The 18,240-nt window shown below is 51.7% G+C and overlaps 1 protein-coding gene across 1 annotated transcript; it reads left to right on the top strand.

Moving 5' to 3' along the window:
- Positions 1-521: 521 nt before the first annotated feature.
- Positions 522-14,428, top strand: GDF10 (growth differentiation factor 10). Its single transcript, XM_019718070.2, has 3 exons — positions 522-1,261; positions 10,713-11,638; positions 13,437-14,428. Exons 1-3 carry the CDS (start codon positions 952-954, stop codon positions 13,626-13,628), a joined length of 1,428 nt encoding a protein of 475 aa, XP_019573629.2. The 5' UTR covers positions 522-951; the 3' UTR covers positions 13,629-14,428.
- The last annotated feature ends 3,812 nt before the right edge of the window (positions 14,429-18,240 follow it).

Below are 18,240 nucleotides of genomic sequence, written 5' to 3'. Positions count from 1 at the left end.
TTAGCAAGGACCTTTGATGTGTTTCTTCAATAACTGGGCTCACTGTCGCCAAATCCAGGATCAGCTAATCGACCCGCTCTGAACTTTAATCAGGATTTTGTTCCAGTTGCCCTGGTTGGTAGAGCTTTGGGGTTAGCAATTTTCTTTTCAAAGGCTGCCCAGTGCTGATCCGTGTGCCCCTCACTCTTGCATTTTGGACACACACTGGCTCAAGGGCAACTGGGCGCATACACATCCCCTCTCGGGTCCTCACGGGGGAGCTGTCATCTTGCAACCACATAGTCATCGCATGCCATTGCAGGGGCAACCCAGCAGGCGGGCCCCCCTCCAAAACCTGCCCAGCCCCCGCATAGCCCCAGGCAGGCTGCGGCGCCGACTCACAGGAGCCGCCTGGGTCGCCGGTCTCCGGCTCTCCGCAGGGGTGTGGGGAGCGCGCTCGCCCACGCCCACGCCCCCCACACTACGGGCCTCACATTCGGGTGCAGAGCCCTGCACGCGCGCGCGCGCGCGCGCGCGTATCCACATTTGGGCGCAGGCACCCGCAGCGGGCCAGGCACAGCAGTGTAGGCGGCAGCCCCAGTGGTCAGGGGTGCGCAGCCGAGTCCCCCCGAGGGCGCTGCGCGCTGCCCCGCCCCGCCCCGCCCCGCCCCTCGAACCCGCGGAGCCCGCCGCGCCTTGGGTTGCAAAGTTTCGAGGCGCGAGTCTGCGGAGGCAGCGCGCCGTCTCGCGCTCCGCTGCGCAGAGCTCAGAACGGACTTGACCGCTGGTCTGGGGTTCGCGCTGCGCGGACGGACCACGCGCTTGGCTGGCTGCTCCGCTCTGCCTCGCGCCCCGCGACCCCCGGCTGCCCCGGCTGCGCGCGTGCCCTCGAGCTGCAGGGTCTGTCCGCAGCCTCGGATCGCCTGCGCTCTTCTCCTTGCCGGCTACAACCCTTCGCCGCCGCCACCCACCATGGCCCGAGGCCTCGCTCGAGCCAGCCCCGGACGGGGGTCCCAACTGCTCTCGCTGCTGCCGCTGCTTTTGATCCGGGTCGCGGGCAGCAGCCACACGGCCCCGGCCCGGTCCGCCCCGCGCGCTGCTGCCGACGGCCTGGTGGGGGACAAGGCCCCCCAGCTGTTCCTGGGGGACGCAGCCGCTGCTCTGGGTCCGGGCGCCCAGGACATGGTAGCTGTCCACATGCTCAGGCTTTATGAGAAATACAGTCGAAGGGGCGCGCGGCCTGGAGGGGGCAACACAGTCCGCAGCTTCCGTCCTAGGCTGGGTAAGTAGAGGACCCCCCCCACCCCTCTTCTCATTCTCCCTCTTCCTCACTTGTCCATCCTCCCACCCCTGCACCTCTGCACCTCTGCTTTTCCTCTTCCTTCTATTCATTGACTCATTCATTCATTGTTTCATTAAATATTCACCAAGCTCTGTATGCCAGCCCCTCGGCCTCCAGTGGGGAAACCGAAGTGGCACAGAGTGACAGAGTTCCCACTCCTGCGCTGCTGCCAGGCCTGGGAGGGTGTCACACTTGCTAGACACGGAGCACTCCATACACAAGTCTTTAAGCACAGGATGGAGATGGGACTGGGTTGGGGAGCTCATGGGTGGAGGATCTATGTCATAGGGGTCAGTTGTGTTGGCTTTGACAGATGAGGAGGGCCTCTCAGGCAGCCCTGACAGAAGTTACAGGCACTGGGCCCAGACAGGGGGTGTGAACCTCTAGCTGGAGGCAGTGGGTTAGGTGGCTGGGGAAGCAGAGTGGACTGAGAAGGCCCTTTGGGGCCTTGCCTTGGGTACCAGGACTGCGGCGTACTGGCATGAAGTGTTCAGACTATGGGGCTTTTGAGGAAGGGTCCTGAAGCTTGGGCCAGGGGACCCCACCCACCTGGGCAGATCCTTTCCCCTCTCTCCACACCTTGAATGGAGCTGGACAGAGGCTACTTGCACAACCCTCCCTGCCCTGCCAGAGAGCACCACCAGACTTCAATCTCAGCTGTCTGCCCTGGGCTGGGCTACCTCTGCAGGCCTCGTGGTGCAGAAAGGAGGTGCAGCTTGGTGGCAGGGGTGGTGGGAAGACCCTGGCTGTCATGGAGACTACTCATGGTCACAGAATGCCATCTAGAAAATGTGGGTCAAGGTCCCCTGCAGCCCTTGTCAAGAAGGAGGCCATTTATCAGGAGAAAGACCATCAGGAACAAGCCCAACATTGGAGCCAGACAGCCTAGGGTCAGATCTGCCACTTGTTGGTTACTGGCTGTGCAACTCAAGGTAACATCCATGGCCTCAGACATGGGCAGCTTGGCTTCACATAGCCATGTACTGGGGAGCACCTACCACAGAGAGACCCTGTCCCCCATTCTGCACCAAGCAGACTCACGTGGGCTCCAGGTCAACCAGATCTAACTCCATCCTCCCTGGTACCTTTTATTCACCACCTGGGATCCCTTTCTGCAGCATCCTTATTAAATTAAGCCACTCAGGAATCATCTAGCATGGATGTGACCTTGGGCAAATCATTAAAGCATTTTGGACTTGGGGGTACTCATCTACAAAATGGGTAAGTCATGCCAGTATCTTCCCTGTGGGGCTGCAGAAAAGTTGAGATGAGGTAATGTGTGTAAGCCCAGACCCAGCTCTGGCCAGATTAGGTGCTAGTGTGTGTTGTTGCCCTAAGAGTACAAAGCATTTTTGTTCATATAGATGTAGACTTAACCTTGTACCCATTAAGTCAGTCTTCAAAGCCTTGCAGTTGAGGAAAGCAAGGCCTACAAGCTCACTGCTGCAACAAGAGGTGAGCATGCTCAGTGAGCCCCACCACTTGCTGCAGCCCCAGGATGGAGGTGCAGTTTGTCTCTCTGTTTTCACAGAATAAGGGTAATACAAGCGACTGAAGCACAAGATCTTAGCCCTGAAAAGGACTTGGAAACAGTCCTTCAGAGGCAGGGCATGGGGCTGTTCACAGTGGCAATGGTTGGTGCCTCCCAGGTGCCAGGCTAATACTGTTCTCACTGTTATCTCCCTCTCCCACCCCCATCAGAACTAAGCCCCAGGTTTGGGAGACAGAAGGTGGAACAGACAATTTGGGAGATTATTCTGGACCAGTCTGGGACTGTCTAACAAATCTAACACTTGTTTGGGGAACCATTAGACAGCCATGAGTACAAGTCCCCACTCTAGCAGCTACTGCCTGTGTGCTGTGGTGCATGTCACTTTACCTCTCTGAGCATTGGTTTCTTGTGCGTACAGTGAGGAGGTGAAGATTCAATGGGATAAGGTGGGTTTTGTGCCTGGCACAGAGCAGATGCCTCCCTTCATTCACTTAAGTTATTTCATACCCGGCCCCTTGCCAGCCCTCAGAGGTGCCTGCTTCCTGACCCAACAACCCTACTATGAGGAGGTGTGAGCCTAGCCAGGGACCCTTCATCTTATGGATAAGGTACAAAAATAGGAGGTTCCAGCTCTAGTCCTAGATAAGACCAGTATCAGCCTGCTCCAAGATGGTGGCCTCTGTGGGATGGCACCCTTTCCTGAACAATAACTGCATCAGTCCCTGCAGCCCTTGTCACAGTAGAACCGTGTTCCTCACTTGCCACGAGGCAGCAGAGCTCAGGTTCCCAGTTCAGGCTGCGAGCTGGACTGACATGTTCCAAATCCCGAGTCTGTGATCTGGGCCAGGGACTGAACTTGCCCATGACCCAGGTTTTTTCACTTCTAAAATGGGACTAATAACTGTCCCTTTCTTATAAGGTTTTTTAAATGATCTGAGATATGCCAAGTGCTTAAAACAGTGCCTGGCACATGTAAGTGACAATAATTAGCTTGTACTCTCTTTGCTCCAGCCACCCCTCCCTCCCTCCATTGCGCCCTGAAGGGCGTTTTGTTCCTTATTAAGTCTACATCAGTGGAGAGAGCCTCCGAGCCTGACCCTAAGGGTTAATATTAGACACCCCTGCCCCAAGTGACCTGTATTTAAATGTAAGCTTTCCATCCACCTATGTGATATTGTGCAAGTTATTTAACCTCTCTCAGCCTGATGGGTGTAATAATACATATTCATCTGGCAACAATACCATAGTCACGTTTATTTCAGTTCCCCAAGTCTTTCCTAAGCACCTCAGTAGGTGGCAGGGCCTGTAAGACCAGATGACACAAAAATGCATAGATTGTTGGCCCTGCCCAGAAATGTTCAGGAGCTGGTGGGGAGGAAAGGAGTAAGCAGAAGAATGTGGGCAGCAGGACAGGTGGTCTGACAAAGGGCTGGGGTGTCTTTTGGGAGCCTCAAGGGACAGCACTGACCCAGCAGAGAAGAGGCCCTGGGTAGGGGTCAGTGAAGCCCTCACAGACTGGTGAGGCTCCAGACACACTCAGAAAGGGCAGGCGGTGTTTAGGCAGGTGTAGAAGTGAGGCAGTCCACTGTATACGTGGAACTGAGGACTTTGTTTCCAGTGAGGACATAAGATGAGGAGAGAGGCAGGAGATGGAAGTGGACCAGTAGGACACAGCCAGGACATCAAGGCCCTGAGTGTCAATCAGTTTCCTGTAGGCATTGGGGGAGTGTACAGTGTGTACAGAGAGGGAGGGAGGGGGAGGGGGGAAAGAGAGGGAGAGGGGGGAGGGGAGGGGAAGAGGGAGAAGGAGGGAGTGGGAGAGGAGAAGAGAGAGGGAGGAGGAAAGAGGGGGAGGGGGAAGAGAGAGGGAGAGGGAGGGAGGAAGGAGGAGGGAAGGAGAGACTCAAGGGGAGGAGAACGAAGAGAAGAAAGAGAGAGAGATTATAAAAGAAATGCATACATACTGGGGAAAATCTAGAAATCATAGAAAATCACAACTAAGGAAAGAATTCTAAAACACAAAATAAACAAACAAATAAAACAGAAACAGACTGATAGATACAGAGAACATTTTGATGGTTGCCAGATGGGAGGAGTGTTGGAGGGGGTGGGTGAAAATGGGGAAGGGATTAAGAAGTACAAATTGGTAGTTACAAAATAGCCATGGGGATGTAAAGTACAGTATAGGGAATATAGTCAATAATATTGTAATAACTATGTATAGTGTCAGCTGGGTATTAGGCTAATCAAGGGGATCACTTCATAAGTTATATAAATGTCTAACCACTATGCTGTACACCTGAAACTAATATAATATTGAATGCTAACTGTAATTGAAATTTTTTTAAATTAAAACAAAAAGAAGTCATCCTTAACCACACACTCAGATATAACTAGAGTTAATATTTTGGTGGAATACGTGTATTGTTTTTACCCTCATAGGATCATATTTTCAATATGCAGATAAAGTTTGTTATATCCTCACTTAAGGTTACCTTCTATTTTTAATTTCTAGTCACCCTGGACTTCATGTTTATTGCCCATTTGCAGTTTATCTTGTGGAAATTACTTCGTGCAATTGGGGTTCCTGTCTTTTCCTTACTGATTTGTGGAAGTTCTTTTTTTTTTTTTCTTTCTTTCTTTTTTTAATTAGTTTTAGGTGCACACGACAAAGTAATACTTAGACGTTTATCATTTATATCCCTCACACTGTGTGAACCCCCCTCCCCCATCCACAGAGCCATTGCATTTCCACTGTCTCTATTCCTAATGCTGTACTCCGCTTCTTATAGGTATATACATATACATATATATACATATACATATATATACACATATATACATATATATATATATATATACACACACACACATACATATATAAACTTGTAGTTGACATTCATTATTGTTCAGCTTCAGCTTCAGGTGTACAATGCAGTGATCAGGCATCTACATCATCCCTGAGGGGGTCTCCCTAATGAAACAAGTGTCCATCAGACACCCTATAAAATCTTTACAACATTATTGATTACATTCCCCAAATTAATTTTCAAAACCCCATGGCCATCTTGTGGTTACTGACTGTTTTTGTGGAAGTTCTTTATGTAGGGAGGACACTAACCCTTCATCTATAATAGATGATTTCCTTGTGAAACATGAGCGTGATGTGAGGGGTCACAGTGCTCAGGGTCACGGCCCCCTGAGTGCAGCAGTGGCTCGTGATGCCACATGGCCAGCATGCTCTGAGCATGTGCTGGGTGTAAGCACCATGCAGCGAACCCGCAGAGAGGATCTCACAAGTTCAGGAGGTGTGAACAAATATTCTGCCTGATTTACAGATGAGAAAACTGAGGCACAGACAAGTTCCATGACTTGCCTAAGGCACCAGAGCTAGTAAGTGATGCATGCAAGGTTTAAACCCTGACTCTGGGGCCTGCCTGAATAAAGACCCCATGGTCCATGTTGGTTCTCTTCCCTTCTCTGTGTAGCACCACTGGCTGGCCCACCACTTCCTTCCTCCAGCTTATGTTGCTGCTTGCGTCTTCAGACTGGCGTTCTCACTCTGGTCACCTTGATGGCTGTTGCAAGGGCAATGGATGACAGGACAAGTATCCAGGTGGCTTGGGTTCTGTTTCTATAGGGTAGAGCCATCCAAGGGTCCTCTTGGCCTGAGGACCAGCCATGAGGGTGCCTGAGGGGACCCTGGGGCTAGGAGGCCTCTTCCCCGCCTCTTCCACTCCAGCCCCATCCCCACTGAGTTGGGAAGGAGGCTGATTACCCAGCAAAGTGGACCTGTTTAGGGTTCTGAGATTCCCAAAGATCCATAGGGAGAGCAGCTTGTCAAAATAAGGTGAGTCCTTTCTTTCTTGGAGAGTCACAACTCAAAAACATTCAAATACTGACTTGTGTTTTCAAAACGTTTTGCAATTCACAGGACATAATCACTGTTAGGCAGATCATGGTTCTATCAAAGGGTGTGGGCTTGGGGTGCATGTCTTGGCTCTGTCCCTTACCAGCTGGGTCACTTTAGGCAAGTAATGGACCCTCTCTGAAGTGCCATCTTTCTGTCCATAGAAAGAGCGACCCATCCCTGCTCTCCTTGCTGATAATGAGGAATCAAGATGCATATGTGCTTGGAGCTTGGAGCTCCATAATGGTAAATAATAGTATTCCTGTTTTAAAGATGAGAAAACGGAGGCTTAAGAGGAAGTAACTGGACACAGATGCTGCTTCCCAGGGTCTCCAACTAGATCTGCATTATGAGTTCTACGTTTCTGGACTACTTTCAGGATATGTTTGCTGAGCCCCACGGCAGCAGGCCAGGAACTCCCCATTTGCTAACTGAAGTGGACCAATCTAGCAAGACCTCACCCTTCCCCCATCATTCAACACGTACTTCAGAGCCCTGATTGCCACTCAGGCCTTGTGCTGGGGTCTAGGGGTACAGCAATGAACAAAGCTCGCAAAGCCCTGACTCTCCTGGAGTTTGTGTTCTGGGGGAAAGAGCAACACTAACAAAGAAATATATGTCAGAATGTTGGGAAGTGACATGAAACAAATGAAGCGAGGGACAGACAGAGTGATGGGGTTGCTCTTCCAGGCACAGGAGCCGAGGGCACCCTTTCTTGGAGATGCCATTTGAGCAGAGACCTGAAGCGGCAATGCCCAGAAGACGAGCGATGATGGCAGAAGGAACAGCAGAGGCAGAGCCCTGAGACTGGAAGTTCCATGTCAGAAGGACGACAAAGCCAGGGGGACTGGGGCAGAGATGGGTGGGGGTAGGAGATGGAGTCAAGGAACGCAGGCCAGAGCAAGTAGGGCCTCCGCAACGGGGTGCTTTATGTTGGGACAATGGCGGGCTCCGAGTGGGGCAGTAACCTACGAGTGAGTGTACCAGCACCTGCGGGCTCATGTGGACAGTGCTTTGTCAGCTGTGACTGCACTGCAGATGGGCACTGCCACAATTCCCTGTCTGCAGCATCCCGAAGTTGAGCTCCTCTGGGACACCGCTAACCACCTTTGCGAGGACCCCAGTCAGCCCAATGCTTAGCCCAGAGTGGGAGTTTCCTTAATGTTTATTGGAAAAGGGGAAGGAAGAAAGGAAAAGGAGAGGAGGGAGGAAGGGAAGGTGGGAGAGGAAGATGACCTTTTCTCACTGACCATGAGACATGAGCCATAGGCACCAGCAGGGTTCATGGGAAATAGGGACTTCTCGTTGGGGTTTCTCCTTTGAGGCATAGGCTCATCCAAGCTGGGAGATTTCAGGCAAGTGCCTGCCTGGCATTTACCTTTGCATGCCTGCAGGGCCAGCTTGTGTCCCTTCATGCGGGGATAGGGTTGGCCTGTCTCCAGCTCAACAGTTCCCAGCAGGGCGGGTCTTCAGGCAGGAGGCTGCCTAGTGCGGGCAGCTCCCTGTGGCCAAAGGTCTTCAGCCAAATGGAGGAAGGACTTCTGCCCTGAGTGCAATCTATGGGGCTGGAAGGTTCCTCTCCATCTGACTCTATGAGCATGCCCTCTGGTCCTCCATTGTAAGTGCGTGGCAGCACTGGCTGTGCTCCTTCCTACACCCTGTGCAGAAGTAACCTCCAAGGAAAGCCAGTTTTCTTGCCACTCAGAGAGCAAACCTCCCAGCGTGTTGCTTTAGGCCATGCCAACCTCAGGCCCATCCTTTACCTTGTCACTGGAAGGGGGGCTGAGGTGCTTTTCACTGGGAGCCCCATCTCTGTTCCTCCAGTCGGCCTTTTCCTCCTTGCTGAGGGCCGCAGGTTTCCTGAGATGCGATGGGACAGCTCTTTGTCCTAGCACTTCTTCAGTGTTCTCGGGCATGGAATCTGCCAGCAGAACAATAGAGTTAAAACTCAACTGGATAAGAGAAAAACACTTTTATCTGCTGTATTGGCTGGGCCACAACTCAAATATTTGGATCATTCAGTAGGAGGTGCCTGAGTTGGTGGAGGAGGAGCTCGCTCTGCCAGCCCTGGTCCTTTGGTGAAAGGGACAGGGAACCACATGTGGGGGCTCCTCCTTTGTGTCTGCACTTTACATATGCTATTTATTTAATCCTCCAAACAATCACATGAGAGATTCTGTTGTCCCTCTGAAGCAGATGAGGAAAGTAAGCCTGAGAATGCTGTGTGGCCTTTCCTAGTGTGGGGGTAGGAGGGCTGTGTTGTTGGGGAACTTCCACCCCACCCACAGGGCAGTCCAGATGCTGCAGGCCCACAGCCACTGCCCACCAGTGCTCCTCAAAGTTCTCTGATGGGTAGAATCCCCGGGGAGGCTGGGTAAAATGCAAATTCCTGGGCCCATTGTCCTAGACCTGAGTCGTGTCCAGGAGAGGAAGGCAGTGATCTGGGAGGTCTGGGAAATGCAGGACTCGAGGCCATGACTGCAGGGTTTGGGGAAGCCAAATTTAAATGTGCATTAAGACCACGCACTATTCCTTATGTGTGGAGCGGGCCTCACTTCGCTGAGGGGGTGGAGGGCTGCTACACCTCTCTGCGCGTTTGTTCTGAGAATTAGATATGCAGGATCTTTAGGGTGTCACTTCAGCCTTGACTGGCATTTACCAGGCTCTCCATAAATGTGTTTTTTTTCCCTTTCTCTCATAGTCCCTTAAGAGTATATGAAAATTCCCAATTGAATTATGCCTCCTTCCCAGTAGAAACAATTAACCTTAAACTGAAGGTTTTAGTTTTAAAAAAATCCAGCTGATCCCATGGGTGCAGGTGGCCCCTCACATGCCCTTGGAGAACCCAGCATCCCTGCACACATACACAGTCCTGCCCTCCGAAGCTCTGCTCCTCCCCCAGCTGTGCCCAGCACACTGACACTGGCAGCAGGAGTAAGCAGCAGGAAGGAGGCAGCCTACCTGGTAGCTCTCACTTCCTGCCTGTCCACAGCATCACCGGGAGGCTGGAGCATGACTCCTCCCTCCCATTGGAACCCCAGAGTGGACTTGGCCATTCAGAGAACTCATGCTGCCAGGTTAGGCAGTATCCTGGGGCTGCAGATGAGGGGGCGTGGCCCTGAACCCTGGGGTACACCTGATAGAACCAGGAGAGAAGGAAGGGGTGGTGAACAGCCCCAGGGATGCAAGGGCTGGATCATTCTCGAGCTGCAGATGTGATATTTGAGTGATCCTGGTTTTTATCATGATTTAGGCCTCTGGAGAGCAACCTGGACATTGGAAATCGTGTTGAGTGACCTTGTGCAACCCTGATTTCTTTCTTTGTAAAATCTTTATTTATTTTTATTTTTTTGTAAAACAAACTTAAGAGCCCTTGGGCAGAACAAACAGCAGACACCCAAATGGCTCTGCTCTTATGCCAGTTTTCCTCAGAAGGCACCCAGAATGCAGGAAAAGTTGAGGCTGTCTACTTATTTCCCCTCATTTGGAATACTGGCTATATTTAATATATTTAAAAGAGAGGGCTGTGCAAATACAGGAGGACTGCTGTAAGCAGCGCTTCGACCCAACCTGAACACCTGAACCCACCTTGTCTCAGTAATGAAGGTGTCAGAGATAATTTGTTAATTTGTTCATTGAGAGGCATTGAAGTGGGGGTGAGGGGGGGCATGGGCCGCCAGACAGGAGTTTTAAGGTCCAGCAGGCCCGGCACCTACGCTGTCTGCTGCTACTGTCTTCTCTTTTGCAATGAAATACTGATAATCCCTGGTCTCTCTGACCTTAATTCCTCATCCACTCATTGAGGTTAACAGCGGGCGCCCTCATCAGGTTAAACGTGAGGATTACAGGAGAGGACAGCCTGGCTGGCCTGGAAATGCTCCCTAAATGGGTCTTCCTCTTCCATCCCAGCCCTGGGTGGGAGACCCTGTGAGCACAGGGTCCTGTGCAGGAAAGAACCTAACAGGCTGTGGTCTGTCCTTCCCTTGCAGAAGTGATCAACCAGAAGGCTGTGTATTTCTTCAACTTGACCTCCATGCAGGACTCGGAAATGATCCTCACGGCCACATTCCACTTCTACTCAGAGCCAAGGTGGCCCCGGGCCCGCGAGGTGGCATGCAAGCAGCGGGCTAAGAACACGTCCTGCCGCCTGCTGCCCCCAGGCCCACCCTCACGCCAGCACCTGCTCTTCCGCAGCCTCTCGCAGAACACAGCCACACAGGGGCTGCTCCGAGGGGCCATGGCCCTGGCACCCCCACCACGGGGCCTGTGGCAGGCCAAAGACATTTCCCCCATCGTTAAGGCGGCCCGCCGGGATGGCGAGCTGCTCCTCTCCGCCCAGCTGGATTCTGGGGAGAAGGACCGCGGGGCGCCCAGGCCCAGCCCCCATGCGCCCTACATCCTCATCTATGCCAATGACCTGGCCATCTCAGAGCCCAATAGTGTGGCAGTGACACTGCAGAGATATGACCCCTTCCAGGCTGGAGACCCAGAGCCCCGCGCAGCCCCCAACAGCTCTGCAGACCCCCGCGTGCGGCGGGCCACACAGGCCACTGGGCCCCTCCAGGACAACGAGCTGCCAGGGCTGGACGAGAGGCCAGCCCAAGCCCCCCACGCGCAGCACTACCACAAGCACGAACTGTGGCCCAGCCCCTTCCGGGCGCTGAAGCCCCGGCCGGGGCGCAAGGACCGCAAGAAGAAAGGACAGGATGTGTTCATGGCTTCGTCGCAAATGCTGCACTTCGATGAAAAGACGATGCAGAAAGCCCGGAGGAAGCAGTGGGACGAGCCGAGAGTCTGCTCGCGGAGGTATCTGAAGGTGGACTTTGCAGACATTGGGTGGAATGAATGGATCATCTCGCCCAAATCCTTTGACGCCTACTACTGCGCAGGAGCTTGCGAGTTCCCTATGCCCAAGGTAGGGTGTGTTCCGCCCAGCGACACCTCCCATCTATTGGAGGCAGGGAATAGGTAGCCGGAGGTCCCAACGAGGTAGCCTATTGGGTGGATACAACCCACAGACTGATGTGGTTGAGCTGTGCTTTTGAAAGTGTTGACTTGGTTGAATTTAAATTTTAAATCAGAACATTTCTTCCTTTGGAAAGAGGAGAATGCATCTCCTTAGGTGTGTGTTCCCACAAAGCAACAATCTAGAGGTTGAGTAGACACTTCCCCCCCACCCCTCGTCCCCGCCCACACAGAGCTGGTCTCAGTGGCTTCCCAAAGGACTTCCTCCTCCCTCCCACTCAGGACAGGGACCCAGGTGACAACAGCTCTCACTGTGAGGGAGTCTGCAGAACACATACCATGGGGCTGTTTCAGCCATTGTGCTGGGAATGTTTTCAGATTCTCACCTTCCCTACAGGCTGCGTTGTGGCTCTGTCTATCCATCTCCCCACCCACTGCCTGAGCTGTGGTGGGCTGGCTGCCAGCTGATGTCCACCCTCGGGGCGCACACGCACACTTTCCTCCTGCTTAGCTCTTCTGCTGAATTCCAGGTCATGCCTTCCTCTCCAAGAAAGGAAGTCAGTGCATAAATCCAATTCGAACCTAAATAAATCAGCCAGCTGGGAAATCCCAGACCCAGACGTAGGGCGGCATTACCCTATTTGGGAATTAAGGGGTTTCTCCACAAAGCCGTACACGTGCAAGAGAGGGGAAGGGAGGTGCCCTACAGAGAAAGGCGTCTGCTAGAAGGACCTAGCAGATTTAGGAAGAGTACTCAGCAGGCTCCAGCTGGCTGACCCCACAATTACCTTGTCAACCCAGCTGGCTGCCTTCCCACCTTCCCTGACACCAGCCTGAACCCCGCAAATCAGATGTCCCTGCCTCCCTCTCCTCCTGGCTTCCCCACACAGGATGCCTTTCTCTTCAACATGCTATATATAAAACTCTCCTTGGCTGGCGATGCACTGCAGTGCATGTGGCTTGGTCCTGTTCATCTTGTCAGAGGTACTTGAGGAACGGCATTGTCTGTGCTTGCCACTGGGACCCTTCTGGATGTGAGAGGCTGCCTGGGGAGAGGAAGAGAGCTGGTGTGGCCCCAGCGGGCATGGTTTCTAAGCCTGGCTATGCTAACTAAAGGGTCTTGGTCCAGTTTTTCAGTCATTTTTAGCCTCAATTTCTTCACCATTAAGGTAACACCAACCCCATATGACTGATAGGATGACAAAAAGGAGTGACGCAGGTGAAGCATCATCTGGCACCTGCAGTCAGACCCAGCTAGAAAATGTCAGTGTCCAGCCCCATCACTCTGCCGTACACGAGCGTGCAGGCTTTCCCCTTCAGTGCTAAGAACACAATCATACGGAAACATGTCTGTATTCCCCAGACTGTGAGGAATGTAAACCTAGGCATCTGTGGCCCCAGGTAGAACTGGCTGGGCACGTCCCTCAGCCTCTCCTCTAAATGCTCCTGCCCAGTTCCAGGTGCTCCTCGGATGTGTGAGGCACAGGTGCCCCCAAGTGGCCAGTGCCATGTAGGGGATGTGGCTTCCCTCTGGGAAGCCTGAGGGTCAGGAAGGCAGAGGCTCTTGCAAACCTCCCTGGGACTCAGTCTGAGGCTGACTTGGGAGGAAAGGGGTACCAGCCCTGGGATCTCACCTTTTCTTTTAGGTTGACACTTTTTCTGAGGCCGGAGTCAAGAACGTGCAGATGGCACAGTGGGTGGGTGAGGGCAGAGCCCCCCAGTAACCACGCTCCTTTCCTGCCTTGCAGATCGTCCGCCCGTCCAATCACGCCACCATCCAGAGCATTGTCAGGGCTGTGGGCATTGTCCCAGGTGTCCCAGAGCCCTGCTGCGTTCCTGACAAGATGAATTCCCTTGGCGTCCTCTTCCTGGATGAGAACCGGAACGTGGTCCTGAAGGTGTACCCCAACATGTCCGTGGAGACCTGTGCTTGCCGGTAAGACCAGCCGCTCTGGGGTGGAAGGAAACCTCCACCCCGCGCCCCACAGAGCAGTGTCCTCAGAGGCCCTGGAGTCAGAGATTGACTGGGGTGCAGCTGCAAATGCAAGGCAGAGCTCACAGGCAACGTTGCTGCATCCCAGGAGCATCTGTCCCCAGGGCATCAATCTGGGTTTTCCTTTGACTGAGCCTCTAAAATGCCAGTCTGAATCCCCTGAAGGAATCTGGGAATCAGCCCTGGCCTGAAGGCTGCCCACCACACATGCCGTCTGCTCTGAAGGCCTGCAAACCGAATGTGTCCAGAGTGTTGGCTTTGGTGATCATCATCTCATAAGTTGCAAAGAAGACGGCAAACCTGAGGGAACCCTCACCTTTCGTGTGGAAAGAACCTTGTTTAAACAATCAGTTTAAAACACTTCAGGCCACTTATTGATACTGGAAAACAGGGCCTAAATAATGATATAAATGGATGCTTTCTTTCAAACTCCACTGCAGAAGCTTTTATACATACAATATGCACCTATAACCAATTTTGGTTTCTTTTTCTTAATATATATTTTATTTTAAAACAAAAAAGAGGGAGTTGAGTCCATTCCCCACAGAGGTGAGCATGCTGGTTAAGTGTGCATTGTTTAAACATGCTTATTGAAATAACACATGCAGTAATATGTTGGAATACTAAAAAATAAGCAATATTTTTATATTTTTGTAAATTATACTTTCTATACTGTAGATTGTGTATGTTATGTGTTTTTATGGAAAGCTAATAAATTAAAGGTACAGTGGTATCTTGAAAACTAAATGTTACCCATTCCAAAGTATTGATGGCTCTCCATCCGTAAGCATGACATCTGGTGGTTGCTGGGGACACAGTCTTCTTTTAGAATCAGCTGAATCCCCTACTAGGCCATCTCCACTCTCTATCTCTGTCCCAAGCTCCAGAAACTGACTGCTCCTATGCCTTCCAGGATCCTGCCCACCCACTCCAGTCCACAGCTCCCACCCTGGACTCATCCAGGCAGGACTTGGCCCAGGCAGCCCAGTAGCCTTACAAGGCTTCCTCACAGTCTTAGCCTCAGAGGGGACAGTGAGTGATGGGAGAAGTCTGAGACATTGAACGAATGTCTATAGTTGCCTGGTCACAGACCTTTCACTTGGGGAAATTCAAGCAGGAGATTCAACAGAAGCAGTGAGGCGTCTCTCCCGAGGTACAGGGGTTCCTGAGGGGATGGAATGTCTGCTTCTCCCTGTGTGTGTTTGTAGAAGGACCACCCTGCTTCCTTGCCAGTGGCCTGTCCCAAAATAACCTCTCCCAAATGGCTCCATTACCTCTGAGTTGGCATCACCCTACAGATGTATTGCCCGAAGCTGATTAACCAGAATTCCTGAAGAAGAATCTGGGTACAATTTGGGGCAGGTGTCTAACAGTCCTTTGACAGGGATGTGAGACAATGACAAGGCACCAAGTCTTACTTGGAGGAGATTGGGAAGCCATGAGCAGTCCTCCAGGAGGGGACTTAGAAGGAGAAAAGAAGCCCAAGGAGTCTGTCTTAGGTTGGGCTCCGGAGACCAGGGTTCCTGCACAAGGGACTTATGAGGAATTGCTCCCAGGAGAAACGGGTATAGAGGGGGTAAAGCAGGACTGGAGGGCAAGAAACTAAGCATCCCAGGCTCACCTGGATCCTGTGGAAAGGTCTGGAGCTTAAATATACCTCAGGGTTAGTCAGTCCTGCCTTGGCAAGGGAGCTGGATGTTCAGACGTTTCTCCAGGCTGCCTCCAGGTGGGTGGGGCTGGGTGGGAAGGGATGGAAATACCCAGGTCTCTGGACCTCTGCGCAGGCAGCCATGGGAGCTCCAGAAGCCCAAGCAGCCTCTGAAGAAGGCTGCAGTGACAACTACTGGCGACAAAGCAACTCGTGAGAGATTGCCTAGAACAGATAGGTAGGGGGATCTGAGGGTCCCTGAGTGGAGCCCAGTAGTGTCTGCTGAGCATTTCCTTGGAGGTGCTCTAAATGGTCCTGGTACATGAATGTGAACAGCTGCCCTGGGCAGAGATCAGGTGAGGTGAGGGAGGGGTTCCTTTATCCGAAGGGTTTGTACCGGGACTCAGTGATTCCCTTCAAGTGGCTGTGGATGCCTGGGATATCTCAAATGGATCTGCAAACTTAGTGCTTGGTTTGTCACGTCTAAGCCTTTTGGGAAGACGACAGGGTATGAGTTAATCACAAAATAAGTAGTCATAAAAAAAGTAGTCATAAAAAAAGCTCCCAATGCCTTTTTTCTCAATACCAGATTCCTCACTTTTCTTTCTCCCCTTCAATTTTCTCTCATTAAATTGCCCCTTTTCCATTCCTTGATGTAAATGGGGTGTCCTATAATAGTTCTGTCTTATTTTTCTGGCATTTTCAGTTTCTGGGAGGTCTTCTGAGTCACCCTAAAAGCCTAGAACTCCTCTGTTTCATTTCTGGATTTTGGGGGTGGAGGAAGCAGGCTGAGAAGGTCACCCCTGGGTCCAGACATGGGCAGGGGCTTCGAGCTTGGACTGGGATGGATGGTACTTGGTGATGATGACTCTGGGGTTTGGTGGAAGGAGCTGGTGTCATCGATGACCCCTTACATTGATAGAGCACCATGCCGTTTAGATGTGGCTTCTCGTTCAGCCTCACAACAACCTTGCAACTTACTACCCAGTTGGTGCCTCAGAAAAACAGGCTCAGGACGGGTAAGTAATGTGGCCACCCATGTCTTATCAACTTTGATGCCCAAGGCTGACTGATTCAAAACCGTGCGGCTGGCGCTGCCCCTCAGCTTCCTGGCCCGTGACCCCACTACCATTGGCCCACTCCCAAAGGCACTGAGTGACCTCACAATAAAGCAAGGTTTAAAACAAAATATATGCCATATGAGACAACTTCTTTTCCTCTTAAAACCAAAATATTAACATCACACTGTCATAAGAGCAAGAGGTTCCATCACACAGCCCAGATGCGCATGGATCCCTGAGGTCCCTCAGCTGAGTCTGTGTTAGTCTGGTGGGAGCAGTGTGGTGGCCTGCCACCAGGTCCTATTCCTGAAGTCACACATCCTCTGGAAGGGTAGGGCCTTATAGATTACTTCATGTGACAAATATAAACAGTGCAACTGAGGCTTGAAAATTTAAGGCTGGGAGGAAACTGGAAAACTGATAAAACTCTTTTGCTGAACAAGGGAGGAGACTGCATCCAGGTACTACCAGGTGCCTTACTTGCGGTGTCCCAACAGGTTTCTTTGTATGTCTGATTTACTCATAAAATGCCATCAGAGCTGTAAACTATCAGTAATGCTTCTTCTGTGGCCAGGATGGAGACAAGTCCATGCTGGGGTGGGGGAGGGAGGGTTTGAGAAGGGACTCCAGAGAAAGAGGAACAGAGATGACTCCACCACGATGGAAGAGCTGGACTTGGCTGGTAGCATAAACACATTGCTAGTACCAGCATGTGCAAAATGTTTTTGATGGCACCACCTACCAAAGAGGGCGAGAGGGGCATTCAGTGGAAAAACCAAGAGAGCAGAACCAGCTTGCCAGCTCTGATGTAAACTGTGCACCAAAACATTCAGGTTACAGTTCAAGGCTATTTCCTTTTACCAAACATAAAATCCTTTACTGGTAAAGTGATACTGAGATTTCCATTCCCATCACTCTTCTCCCTGAGCTAATGATGCTCATTCAAGCTGTGGTCCACCTTTCCTTCTCACTCAGGTCTCATCCCATCCTAAATTCCTCCAGTCTCTCCCAGAAGTCCTGTTTGTATGAGTAGGGGGTGGGTGAGCAGAAGCATGGACTTGTTTTTATTTATTCAATTATTTATCATCTGTGATGTGCAAAATACCATGTTAGGCAATATGTACATACTTTATCCCTTGACAGACTCATATGAATTTCCTGTTTTATCAAAACCAATGTGCAAAGTTGAACGTGAGTCAGCGTCACCTGGAGGGCTTCACCAGGTTGATGGGCCTTGCCCCTAGAGGTTCTGACTCAGGCCAAAACTTGCATTTCTAATCACTTTCCAGACACTAATGCTGCCGGTGGTGTCCAGGGACCACACTTTATGAACCACCGTTGTAATGAGTGTGCTAAGTACCTGGGCGCAGTCTCGAGACAGGGAGTTCACATTGGCTGCCAAATGGAAGCAGCACCTCAGGGAGACTAGGCCAGAGCTAGGAAGTCATCTACCCTCTGCTCTGCTTGGCTCATGCTCTCCTTACAGCTTCAAGGTAGGTCCAGTTTTCATTCCTCTGAGCAATATGTGGGTGAGTATGGAGTTTGAGAAGCTCACAGAGGGCCAGGGGTCCTTGTAGTCATGCCTCCTGGGACGCCAGTGGTTCCTGACCCCCTGGAGGCTGCCATATCACAGAAATTCCAGCAGATCTTCTCCAACCTCCATAAATAAAGGCTGAGGTCAATGTCTGCTCTGTGTATGAGCTTCACAATCCTTGAAACACCTGGATGAGGCCCATCTGCCGCTCTTCATCATTAAGTTATACTTCTCCCATTGCAGCTGCCTGTGATGAGTCTGTTTCTGTAATTCACAAGTCCTGGGAGGACATGAGGCTACTGAGTCTCTGATTAAA

Source organism: Rhinolophus sinicus, linkage group LG07, assembly GCF_036562045.2.
Source record: "Rhinolophus sinicus isolate RSC01 linkage group LG07, ASM3656204v1, whole genome shotgun sequence".
In the NCBI taxonomy this organism is placed as follows: domain Eukaryota; kingdom Metazoa; phylum Chordata; class Mammalia; order Chiroptera; family Rhinolophidae; genus Rhinolophus; species Rhinolophus sinicus.
This window is presented reverse-complemented; position numbering and strand designations above follow the sequence as displayed.